At 44.4% G+C, this 13119-nt stretch overlaps 1 protein-coding gene across 1 annotated transcript in view; it reads right to left on the reverse strand.

Annotated features, from left to right (window-relative positions):
* The window catches only part of LAS1L (LAS1 like ribosome biogenesis factor), a 33618-nt gene extending 20908 nt beyond the window's left edge, over window positions 1-12710 (reverse strand). The window contains exons 1-7 of the mRNA XM_074599944.1: window positions 12468-12710; window positions 11760-11885; window positions 11506-11575; window positions 10315-10396; window positions 9135-9332; window positions 7161-7207; window positions 3867-3976 (exon numbers count right to left, since the gene is read on the reverse strand). Coding sequence (XP_074456045.1) covers window positions 3867-3976; window positions 7161-7207; window positions 9135-9332; window positions 10315-10396; window positions 11506-11575; window positions 11760-11885; window positions 12468-12679 — 845 coding nt within the window. The 5' untranslated portion in view covers window positions 12680-12710. The remainder of the gene's footprint in view (window positions 1-3866; window positions 3977-7160; window positions 7208-9134; window positions 9333-10314; window positions 10397-11505; window positions 11576-11759; window positions 11886-12467) is intronic.
* Between the last annotated feature and the right edge of the window lie 409 nt (window positions 12711-13119).

A 13119-nucleotide genomic window follows, 5' to 3' on the forward strand; every position in this document is an offset into this window, starting at 1 on the left:
AATTCTCATGGAAGCCTCTGGGGAAGCACAAGCGCAGCTGTATTTGTGATACACAACAGGCTCCATGCGGCTGAAAGAGTAAACAGTCGCAGCATTTCAGGACAGATACAAAGCAAAGCAGAAGCAATTATCACAATGGTATTCAAAACCAACATCTAGGAACCTCTGTGATCGCTTATATAAACATATACGCACAAACATACGTTTAAAGCTTGTGGAGTTTCTTTGGTTTTTTAAGTAAAAATGTGAGTTGACTGTAAACACTTGAACACTCATTGCTGTTTTGGTAGCATAATACTATTCATCTCAAACACACGTCATGGTGGAGAATGGACTGGTAGCAAGCGTTAGAGAAGGCAGAGCTTTTATTGAGTTTCTGAAGAAGTGAGAGAATCCGTGACCATTCACACAAGAACATTTAATGGAGAATTCCCTCTAATGAAAGATAAATCTACACTTAAGAGAAACCCCATGCCATACCGCTGTATTTATGTTGCTATATAAAGAGCAATGGAAACCAGAGTGCAATAAGGTCTCATTTTCAAGAGTTAACATGCTATTACTAATAATCAGAAGTAGAAGGTACATGTATGAATCCTTTCAGAAAACTGGTTTTAATCAATTTGGGCTCTCAAAGAAAATGTGTAGGCAGTTCTAAAAAGCTGGATATAGGCGTAGCCTTCCATTAACTGTAAATACAACAGCTTGTGTTCTTTAAAAGTTGCATCTGGATGCTGGAATAATAATAGCATGAGATGAATTAGGTGCTCAAGGACAAAATATGGGAGCGAGTGCCAAAGCCTAGAGTTTGCTCTACCGTTCTGAGGCTTCCAACCCATCTCAGTCTCCCCCTTCACAAGATGTATGTCCTTGTGATTTGCCTGACTGTTCATCACGCTCTGCAGAAAGTACGCTCCTGCAAAGTTCAAGATACGAATTTTTATTGTAAGTCTTAAATTGATTTTCAAGTAAATAATTTTCCCCCTGCAGGACTCTAATGGGGAAAGTAAGCATAAAGAAAGCTTAAATAAGGGGAAGGATGGCAGCATCTGGCCTACATTGCTTGAACTAAAAATGGAGATTGAGAATGGATAAAGTAGCTCTTCAGTACAACAACAGTCAGCGGAAAATGACTATATCTCAATACCTGCTAAAATCTGGTTCCAGTGGCTGCTGCCCCACATTGAAACAACAGCTGTGGAGCGGAGCCTGTACCGTCACTCTGGTGAAACATTCCCATTACATCACTATTATTTCAGGTACTTCACAGAGAGCACTGCAGAAGTGCAACAAAACCCATGCAGAGCTACCGTGTGATGACGCATGACTGGATCTTGCCCAGGGGCGTGGAAACCAACACCACCCCCAGCAGTACCCAGCACCAGAGCCACGCTCAGCACTTGGTTTCCAGTTGTGCTAGCTAGAATGAAGAAAGCAAAGGTTTAGGGACACCTATTCAGCTGTGAAGAAAGACGTCAGTCAAGTCCCTTGTCCCACTTCTCTCTATGCCCTGATAAAGGAATGAGAAACTCCCCAGGAGAAATAGTAAGCTGAGTGACCAGACCTCCATATTCTCCTATAACACAAGCCCCCCTCCCTACTTGGGGTCTGCCAGTTCTCAAGAACAACCACATGTGTGAACATAGTCATAGAATATCAGGTTGGGAGTGACCTCAAGGATCATCTGGTCCGGCAACCAGTCAAACTGCTCTGCACAAATCAAGGAAAATGCTTCATGACAGCATGGCCTATCTGATACCTATTGTTGTCAAGAGCAGAAGAAGATAGAAAAGTACCAAAACTAGCAGTATGTAACCTGGCACCCAGTTCCCGGGGCTCTCTGCAGCTAATACTGCTTAAAGAAGCAAAAGGAGTGGAGAGAGAGTTGTAAAGTAAAAGGAATAAGGGTTGGAAACTCACTGCTAAAGCTGTTCTCATCCAGTAACATGTATGTTTCTTTTCCACAAGTTTGGCCCAAAGTCTGCAATTGTGGAACCAGTACTTACGGGAAATAATATATATACACACACACACACGTATATAAGTAAAAACATTCTTGCCAAAACGTCTCTCGGAACAGCAAACACACAAGGCAGTTAAATGAATTGCAAAAATCTCTCTGCGGTAGCATCGCTACTGAAGGGTTTGGCTCTTTGCTAGTTTTGCAAGCAGAGAGTTGTGAAACAGTCCCCATCCCTGGTTGCTCTAAGCGGGGGATTTCCCCACATATCAGAGCAGCTATTTTAATGATTAGTTGCCTGATCATTAGGAGTCACTCAGGAAACCATGAAACAGCTAACAGAAACGAAACTCACAAGACAGAAAAAACCAACATTTTTATAGTCATAGAAACCAGCTTCCTCTGCTGTTTTCTTTGTCTTACTTGAAGCCTATGCTTAAAGGAAACCATCAAAAAAGCCTTATTTGATGTAGCACAATCCAGTTAAGACAAGGTTCTTATGGAAGCGTTACTGCCAGATTTGAAATGACAGATACCCTAGAGATACTATACCATCAGACTTTTTTGTTGGAACAAAGGATCCGGTGATGCTGTTTTTCACAGATTCTTGCCCTATCTTTTAAGTTTCTTTAGGTCACACCTAACATCTGAGCTTCATACCCTTATCTGAAGTTACTGGGCTGGAATTCCAAAGCTCTCAGAAAACTGACAGTGGAAGCTGGAAATGAAATCAGGCTCCTGAGATATGCTACCTAGTTCTAGGACTTTCCCAGATAGATGTCAAACTTTTTAAACTGCTTTTAATTTTGGAAGCAGCATCTCCTATTCAGCACACCAATCCATTGATGTCCTGTAATCCATGCGGTCACATACACCTGAAGAAGGTAACACCTGTTACCAATACATTACAACTCTTGCCTGACCATTTCCCACAAAACCCATTTCACATAAGATGAAGTCTCTTGAATTCACTTGAATCTTTCGAAATCCTTGCTTTATCCTGTGGCAGCCTGTTTCCCGTCCTCCATGTAGCTGATGTCAGGTTCAAATATCTTTTTATATACAAAAGCAGCTGCACTTGGTCCATTCGCGTTCTGACAGTGGCTAACAGAGGATGCTTAGGGAGAGAGTATCAGAACCACAGGTAGGTGCAATGGCTTGCTTTCACCAGTACCTTCCAACCACCTAGCAACAGGCAGTTTAGGCGATATAGAAATCCCATGTTTAGTAAGTGATGTTTCTCAGTACAGAAGCTTCATGCCTTCTTGCTTGTTAGTCCATGCTCAGCAACCAATGGGAAATGCCACTAAGGTGCAAGTTACTTCCTCAGGGTTTTCTTCTGGCACAACATCTAGCAACTTCTTAAACTAATCAGCAGCTTGTATAGCATACGTATTAACATTCAAAACATCAGGAGTTACAGCTCGTATCTGTAACATGATAGTCTCCCCACTCTACAAAGTTACGCTGAATAAGTTTCTCAGAGCAGGACAGGATCTTCATGCAAATTTTTATAGTAATAATATAAGTAAATGTGTTTTGTGTCTCAACACACTGGGTCCTAGAGGCCCTATAGTAACAGAAAGAAAGTACAGAAGCAGCCAAGTATGCCCTGCAATTCTGAAGATTTCTAAAGGTTACTGTGAAATCAAAGTCTACACAAGGTTGTTGGAGAGCTTTTGAAGACACTGGAGATGCTGACATGCCTTGGGGCCAGCACAGCTAAGTCAGGGACAACACCTTGGAGACCATCTGGCACAGGAAACATTACTCATTAATAATTCAATCCTCAAAGATGTTGAAGAAATCAACCAATTGCTTTCTCCACGACCAGTTGAAAAAGAGTGAGAAGGTAGTGCAACAGGTCTACAGGCCCAGCTCTGCTCTGTACCCTTCACCTATTTACCTGTTCTCTTGCATCAGGTCTTTGATCTGAGCCAAAATCCAGTCCACTTCTGAAGAGGGATCGAACCACAGCTCTTGAGACTTCGAAACAGACTGCACACTTTGCATAACCTGAGTGAAGGAAAAATCTAAGCATTAACAGAAAATATGCTCCAGTGGTAAACAGAAAGGCATTGCTATGAAGAGAAGATGAACATGCCATATGTACTTCATCCACGACGCTTCAAAAAACTCCCAAAAGTTCCCCTTCCTAGGGGTATATTAAAAATTAATATAAGCCATATCATACTTGGAAAAGGCCTGAATTAAAAAGGCAACAGCACCAAGGAGTCACAGTCCTAAAATCCTCATTCTGGTTCACAGCCTTGCTCTCCCTGACTTCAGCACACACCAGGAGAGGTTCGTTTTGAATCATTAACTCCGCAGGTGGGATGGGAATGAGGTTGCCTACTCAGGACAAGGTTTTGCCAGTCATATTATGCATACAGTAGATCAAAACATCAAATCAACACAGCCATCTACACAACCTGTAATCAGCTGAGTGCATCTGCCAAGTAGCAGCAATGCACAAAGGAGCCTACCAAGTTGTATCAAGAATGGAAGGCAAAATATTGGAGGTTAGTACCCCTCTGAAAGTTAGCGATTTCTTGGTTTTATATGTACTTTATTGAGTCTGTCCAGCCAGGTAAGACATGCCTTCTACTTATGCTCACAGTCTACCCAAGGTGGCACCACCACCTTCTATAAAATATTGGCACGAAGCATGTTACATCACCAACCAGCACCAACAAGTACCTAGCAGATTCTCTCTGGAGGACAATAACTAGTGAGAGAAAAGAAATTATTTTTTCCTGCCAGGTAGGAATGCAATGTAAAATGAGACTGGAAAACCAAGGCGTCATTTTCAGGACTGTGATTAGGTCTCTTCACCTATATATGCAAAGCTACCACTGCATGCAAAAGACACTTTAGATGACAAATCAAGTATAAAGGCATGACCTAAAGTGACTAAAGAACCTATAGCCTACCCATACTAACAATCAGACAACAAAGTACACAGCCCCCATGACAGAGCTTATTTTGTCCTAGTTTACACCTTGCAGTCTTACATATACTTTTAAGTATAGTAAATAGTTAACAAAATAGCTAGAGAAGTATCTGGATCAGAGACTGTACAGTTACACTGTTATAAAGATGACTTAGGTATAAGTGATTTCCTTCCTACGTGAAAAAGATTAGAGACAGACTGTGCAGGGAGACTAGCAACGACATTGTACCACTCTTGCTATGCCAATCCAGGGTAAATGTTTAAATATAAGCCTAAAAAAGCTTCAAGTAGTACTTACCTGATATTTGGAACATTGAATTACTATCACGATTAAGAAATTATTTGGATGCATCAAACCATCTGCCTTTAAAGGGCACAAGAACAAGCCCATGTCATTTTTTTCAATCCATTTCTAAGTTTCAGAGAATTTATCAGCTATGATCAGTTTTAGATTACAGGTCTACTGTTGCACAGAACAGAGTTTCAGAGGCCAACAAACGACCAATATGCTCGCATCTCTTCGAATTACTAGCAACAGTTATTAATGTATAAAAGCAGTATTATGGTTTTTATCAAAAAACAAACTCCAGTTAAGAATTTGCAGGTATCAGCCATAAGGCGTAACACTCCTTGCAGCTGACAGACCTTGGCAAAGCCTTTGCCCACCCCTACTCGGTGTACCTCGGAGTGGCAAAAATGGTACGTTACAGGAAGCTCTATCCACAACACATGTATCTTCATTCAGTTTTCACAATTCAGCTGTATTTTGTCACAGCGGACAGACTCAGAAGTACACCACTTGAAACCGTTCAACAACAAAGGCAGCCTTACAGGGTGAACAGAGAAATTTCAAAAGCACAGTATGCAGCATTCAAATAAATTGAGAAATACAACACAGCGTTTACTCTTCAGCCTGTATTTACAGCATTTCAATGGGATAAGGAGAGTTTCACATGAGCTTTGAAACCAAAATTTTGAAATTACTCTTTAGCAATTGACTGACTACTCCTTTTCCCCATTCAACCCTGGCCAGTTTAAATTTTGAAGTTACATTTCCCTATTCGGTTTGAAATACTTCCCGCTGTTCTATTAATACGTTAAGAGGTCACTCACCGCATATAATCCATTTGTCTCCTTTATGATACAATGCAAAACGTACAAAAAAAGCCAGTACCAATTTCAGAAAGGGAAGGATGAACAAAGGAGAATCACGTTATGCACTCCAAACCCAACTCCATGAAGGAAACTGGATGTTCATTTGCAATAAAATTCCTGAGCCTAGTTCTCATTGCTGATTAAGTCTACACTTCACTGGAATGTTGGCACACTTTCTTCTTTAGCTTCTAATGATATTAATCAAAATAAAAGTGAGAACAGCTCCACAGTCACAACAGTATGTTGGTGAGGATATCCAAAGACATTTGAGAGGGTCTGTAACCCAGCTCTTGACACATCTTAAGAACTATCCTATTATTAAGAAAGAGAAGCTGAGCAGAGAGAGATTTCTGGGGCAAATTATTCACAAATTCGAACTGCGGCACCTCAGCCACTAGGTCACTGGAAAAACACACAATGGATGATAGAAAACACGTGCTAATGACCTCTGAATGACAGGTCTTGATTTCCAGAGACACTAGGATGACCGAAAACAAGCTGAGCACTACCCACCTGGACAAGGAAGACCTGGGATCTCCAACAAGTGTGTGTATCATTTATAAACAGGAACAAAGCATTAGAAACCATCACAAGCTCAAATTGCTTGTTCTCTGCGGTGAAGCTTTACTTTGGCAAGCCATGTATGACAACACTAAGAGAGATATCTGACTAAGGAACTACCCAAGCCACTCTGCGCACATGCAGCAGCCCTGGGTCCCCTGTGGGCTACGCACCAGAGGGCAGCACTACTTCAGGCAAGAGCACACAACCGGGCAAGTGTTGGTAGCATTTGTGGACGCTGGCTTATTGCCACCTCTGCAGCACTGATACAAATATCACGTCTGTATCACTGATGCTTCTGGACAGATTCTAGCTGTGGGAGGACGCTACGGGGAGAAAAATAAGGACCTTTACAGTTGTATGAAATAAACGCCTGGCACAGCAACTTAGTGGTGCTAGCGCTCAGGTATTTCAAACGAGGCCTGGCAAAGAGCACCAGTTGTTAAGTTTGGGCAAGAATGAAGAAAAGACTTATTGCCCCAAGCAGGAAATTAGAAGAACCAGAAGCGCTGATGATCAGACTGCACTTACCCGGAACTGCTCATTCTTGTAGGATACCAGCACATCTCTGACTTTTTCTAGAAATAAACATAAAAATATAGTTTAAACAGGGAACGGATCAACTATATAATGGAATTTTGTATCTGGGCAAGCTGCTTAGTTCCGATGAACATACAATCAAAGAAGCCACCGGTCAAATGAAGTCATAAATTCTGATTCAGACAACACTCTGAAGACTCCTACAGCTCCCAGACTTTTCCAGCAACATAAATTTTATCAAGTGGGGTTGAACCAGGAGTTCAGTATTTTATCACTAACAGTGGCCAAAGACAGGCAAGTTGGATAAATCCAGACAGCTCCAAAAAAATCCCTAAATAGATCTGTTCAGGAAGAAATTGCTCCCGTAGGCAGTTCATGTTCTGATGCGTATTTGTATTCCTTATACTTGCATTTTAAATCTATTGCAACAGCACTGCGGCTATTTACAAACCAACCATATCCTTATTGGACTTTACTAAACTTTAATTTACCACCTACATGAAATGTCCTTTCTCTACCTGTGGACCACTTTTACTGTACCTTAAATAGCCCCACATTTCAAAATACTTCACCATTCAGGTGTCACTCTCACCTGCTGTCAGGATCCTCACCACCCGGTAGGAGCTAGATAAAACTTCAGATGCATTTGAACTGATATACCATTGCCATTCCATTACTCTGGACATATAAATCACAGAATCTACTGTATCGTTCTGTGGTTCTCTTTCAGAAAGTGGGCATGGGTTTTTTGGGGGGATTTTTTTAGGGTAGCCAGGGAGAGGAAGGAATAAGGAATAGCACATGCTTGGATCTCATCCAACACGAAGTCAGAGAGAAGCCCAGACACACACTCTGATGAGCAAAGCGGTAAGTGCTGCTGTGTTCCAAAGTTTAGTACTGCCTCTAGGTTTGAAATGTTCTAATAAATCTGTATTAAACTCAAAGCGCACGACAAATTAGCTAGTATTTTCTGGATCACAGCTATTTTATCTATGTATGAAGTCTGTTATAAAGGAATCTAGAAAAGAGTTGCAACAAATCCATAGATCCTAAAGCCAGAAAGATCATTATAGTCACCTAGTGTGACCTTCCAGGGAGCACTAAGGGTCACTGCAGCATTTCTGCACGCTCTGGACCTTGGATTGGGCTGCTGTAATGTATCGGGTGAGTAACTCCCCATAACCATGCCATGTTTTGTCCGACAAAATTATGACTAATTGGTTTTACTGTTTGAAGCACCGTTTGATAACCACACACCCCTCAAGCTCACAGACCAGCCATTTAATCTGAACTCCCGCTTCCTCCAGTAAGTCACTCAAACTAAAAATCGGCTTTGAGAAAAGCTCCTTATTTTGGGTTCAAAGACTCCTGGTGATGGAAAAGCAACCACTGAAACAGTTTACTTAAGTTTTCACATTGTTTTGCACTTCATATCTTAGATTACACCCAGGCTGAGTTACCTGTGATTTTTATTTATTTATTTTTTTATATACTACTGGAAGCTAGTGATTTTTCTGTCCACATGCAAAGTATTTTGAAACCAGCTGAATTGCCTTTATCCTGCTCATGCTCAGGTTATGGATCTACAGAGTTTTGAGGGCTATAAAAGGACCATGGCCTTCTTGGCTATCAACACCAAGAGACTGTGGCTGTCAAGAGAGTACAAGCAATTTTTACAATGCTTGGCCCTAAGCAATTCCAATTTAACTGTTGCTACTGATTAGGATACTGCATATTCAATACAAGTAAAAGATTTCATGCTACGAATTCAGTGAGCTAATACCAAAAAAGTCAGTCACCCCAAGAATCCACCAAGGCCCAAAGCGGAATCCCAAAACCTGAGCTGAAGGTATATCTTTATGCATTTTTAGGGCTAAAAGACGACATTTTTAGTCTGCTTTCTCTAGTATGGGACTACTACTTGGATCTACTCCTTGTATCTGCTGTCGTTCTAGGGACACCTACCATGGAATTCCTTGTGTTTCTGACAGGCCTCATGCTGTGGGGTTTGAATGTCCCATGTGTCATTGTCCAACTCTGCATTTTCTTCCACCCCTTCCTGCTCCTCATCCTCATCCTCGTCCTCATTTTCTTCACATAAATTATTGCCCAGCTGACGGCTCCAATACGTCTTTCGTAGCCAATCCAGCACAACATCACAACCTAAGGGAGAAAACATTCCCTTCTCAGTGAGGTTTTCTTTATTATTGAAAAAAAAATATATAGGTGACACATTGCTAACTTACACTGTAAAAAGAAATGGCGTTAACAAGCTAGGAACCCTGAAATCACATACAACTCCATTAACGAAAAAATGAACGAGTTTAAAAAAAAATCAACAAAAAACCCCACACAACACAGTATCACAGGCCAGGTAACATCCATCCGCTGTCTTTTTGGCAACAAGAAAGATTGGACACTGCTATAGTGCTGCACCTCACTCAAGCTAGGCCAAATTTAAGCAGAAACTAAACCCCAGCAGTGGCGTTCTGATGAGAAAATGAGTCAATTCTTTAATACCACCATGATCAACATAGTGTCTACAACAATAATTTTTTGTGCAGAGACTACGCTACGCATACATTAGATAGAATGGAAAGAAAACACTTTTTCTCCCATCACTATTTTACCACCCAACTCAAACTAAGGACCCTGCTGAAGGTTATTTAACTGGCTTGTCAGTGCTTAACCCAAAATCCTCAGGAATCCCTTCAAACGCCATGAGCTGGTCATTCGTTCAGGCTTGCAGTACCTACTGTGTCCAGATGGGATTTTTTAAGAATCTCAGGTATCTCTAAACTATCAGGAAAAGCATTTACCTCTTTCCCTGAGCTGAACTTCCTGTGCTATAAAGAAGCAAGAGGGACGAACTATTGTTTCCAGTATTTTTTTCAGGGGAAGGAGAAAGTTGGTGAACAACACCTGCCCTGCGACGCTCCACAGCCTGGAGCCACTGGGCAGCAGCAGCAAACCCTCCTGGTGTCTCACACCACAGCTCTCCCTGCCAGGATGAGCCCGCTGCCTGCCCTGCAGGGTCCCAGAATGGAGGGAGAGGTGCTCCCCTCAAGGCCTGCAGCACTGGCATTGCCACCGCGAGCGCACCTCAGGCCAAACCCTCCCAATGCCACCCGCCGGCAGCGCTCACCCTTGCGGCACAGAGCCAGCGGCGGCAGCTTCCCGTGGGTCAGCTCGTGACGGAGATCCACAACCCAGATGGGGATATCCACCTGGAAGAACAGCCACGGGTGTTATCCCACAGTTCCCACCGCATCACAACACAACCACATGCAGAGGACCTCCACCTGGGTGGAAATGACCTCTTATAGGCCACTCCTGCACCCCAGACCCCCGGTTTCCCACTTCAAGGGTGGGCTGAGATCCCCTCCTCTCCGATCCCACTCCTCCCATGGCCTAGGATCCATACAAACTTGGGATTTTACAGTTTAAGTTCTTCAACATTACTTGCAACAGCAGATGTCTTTTTAGACAGAGGCGCTATGTATAATTTAATGAGATACTGAGATGCAGTTAAATTATATTTAAACGAAACATTCTGGATGACAGTTTGTACATCAAAGATACAAATCATATCATACATAATACTCAAATCATACACGCTCCAAGCTGCGTGCAATTTTTTGCAACTTTCCTAAGGATGACTAGCTTCAATTACGCAAAACCTCTATATTTAAGCTTGATCAGTTTAAAAAGGTGAGAAGAAGCACGTTTCTTAAAAACTAAGCAAAAAAAGTTTTAAAAAATATATAAAATCAATTAATCTTTCTTACACAGGGGCCCCAGACAAAGCTGCATTTACAGCGGAGTCTCAAATACTGTCTGTTCTTCACTGTCAAAACTTGCTGTTCAGACCCAGATGTGATGCTCAGTGCAGTTGGCAATAAAAGGACTCCAGCTATGACAATTACACTTTGAACCTTCCCTCCTCCACACAGAGGTGTACAAGCTCACCTCAAGTGAGAGACACGAGATGCAAATACCTGCAAACATGATTAAGTGCTTTTTATGTATAACCTTGCTTGTCAAAGACTAGAATTTATAAACCACAGATTTAGCTCTTTTTCCATATCAGTAGCTAACATAAATGTGTGGTGTTTAGGTCAAGTGGGACTTTGTTACTCCTAATCTGACTTTAAAGAACAAAGTTTTAGATCTAGTTACATCAAGCCTCTTTAAAACTTTGCAGCTGGAAAGAAGTGGCATCTATATCCATTATTTTGGTTACAAAAGAATGACACCCCCCCAACTCCCTCCGCCGAGTGTTGTTAATAGACAATGCATACACTAAGTTCTCGAGTAACTCATATTCAATATTTACCTCTCTGGCTAATTGTCTCAGAGGAATGCTGGCCACTTTCTGTTTCCTTTCCGTGATCAAGTTGACAAACCTGCATGCAGGTTACAGAAAAGATAAATGACTTTCAAATGAGCTATCAAGAAACTTGGAACCCTAGAGACAAATCCTCCCCCCGGTGCTGTACCACACAGTGGTCCCAGAGTGAAATTAAGACAGCTGAATAATGTTACGGGTCCAGGTCTCTCTCTCACAGCACACTGGTCTTCAAGCCTTACCTTACAAGAGCCAGCCCATAAGAGAGGATGAGCTCGTGCGACTTCAGCCTGCCAGATGAATCCAGCACCTTGCAGCGAATCAGTTCAGCAGTGCAATCCACCGCGAGTGGCATTTTGGGACCATACCTAGAGATAAAGGAAAACCAGGTGAGCAGGTTCACAAGAATACACTCCCCCCCGCAAAAAGGGTGACTTCCTGACTACTTTTTGTGCTCTGTGGTTCGTAACAGCCTGAGAAACGGTATGCAGAAAGACAGCATCTTTACAGAGGGCTTTTATTTGGAGCAGCGATTATGCGGCTACTCCTAAGCATATGTTAAATAAGTACTTACTGATATGCTAACCACATAAATGATACAAGCTACCTAGTGTTGCATATGGATGCAGCAGAGGCAGCACAACCAGACCAAGGTGATTTGGGGGCCCTGAGATGCTCCCTGCAGCACTCTGCCCGCAGAACCCCCCCCGTGGAGCTGCGGGCCCACCTCTGCCATCAGCCACATGCCCCAGGCCCGCTGCGGGACGACGGCGCCCTGCGAGGGGCAGCACCGCCGACCTCCACACACCACCCCGGCGAACCACCGGGGAGCCGCGGCCGGGTCCCGGGCGCCCCACAGGCCCCGGATAGAATGCGTAGGGAGCGGCCGGGGACGGAGGGTCGCTTCAGGGCCGCAGCGCGCTGCCTGCCCGCGGTGGTGAGGCCCGTACCGGCTCTTCCAGGCCGAGACGCGATCCAGCGCTTCCTGCTGCAGCCGGCTGTCCCCGCAGTACAGCCCCACCATCACCTGGTCCCACTCCGCCCTGCCCCTCCACGCCACCACGGTCCGCAGCGCCTTGAGCCGCTTGCGGGAGGGCGACAGACACCGCCGCCCGCCGCGCCAGCCCAGCTGGGCCCTGCCCGCCATCCCGCCGCCCGCCATGCCGCCTCCCGGACCGGGCCTGCGCCGAGCTGCCGCTGCCCGCCCCGGGGCGGGGCGCGCCGGGCCTCTTCCGGGGCGGGCGGTGGCAGCCGCCGTGTGGTGGCCGTGGGGCTGCAAGGGTTGAGGGCTTTGTCGCCCAAGTGTAGGGAGTTCTCCTGCTGCAGGGGCTGGGGCCCACGGGCAAAAAGGAAGGCGTCCCCCTCGTGTGGCTGGGGGGAGCTGAAGGACGGGGAGATGCGTTTGGGGTCAGGGTGAAGGGAGCGGGGTGAGGAGGGGTGGCCAGAGGACCCCAGGGCAGGACGCTGACCTTGGTGGGGTGTGGGGACGCGGCCCCCGCGGCCGTCGGGTGATGGCGGGGCTGTGTCTGCCGAACTGGGCGCTGTGGGGAAGGCAGAGCCCGCCATGGGCCTAAAAGAGGGAGGCGGCAGCAGATATCACCG

The sequence above is a fragment of the Larus michahellis genome, chromosome 9, assembly GCF_964199755.1.
Source record: "Larus michahellis chromosome 9, bLarMic1.1, whole genome shotgun sequence".
NCBI lineage: Eukaryota > Metazoa > Chordata > Aves > Charadriiformes > Laridae > Larus > Larus michahellis.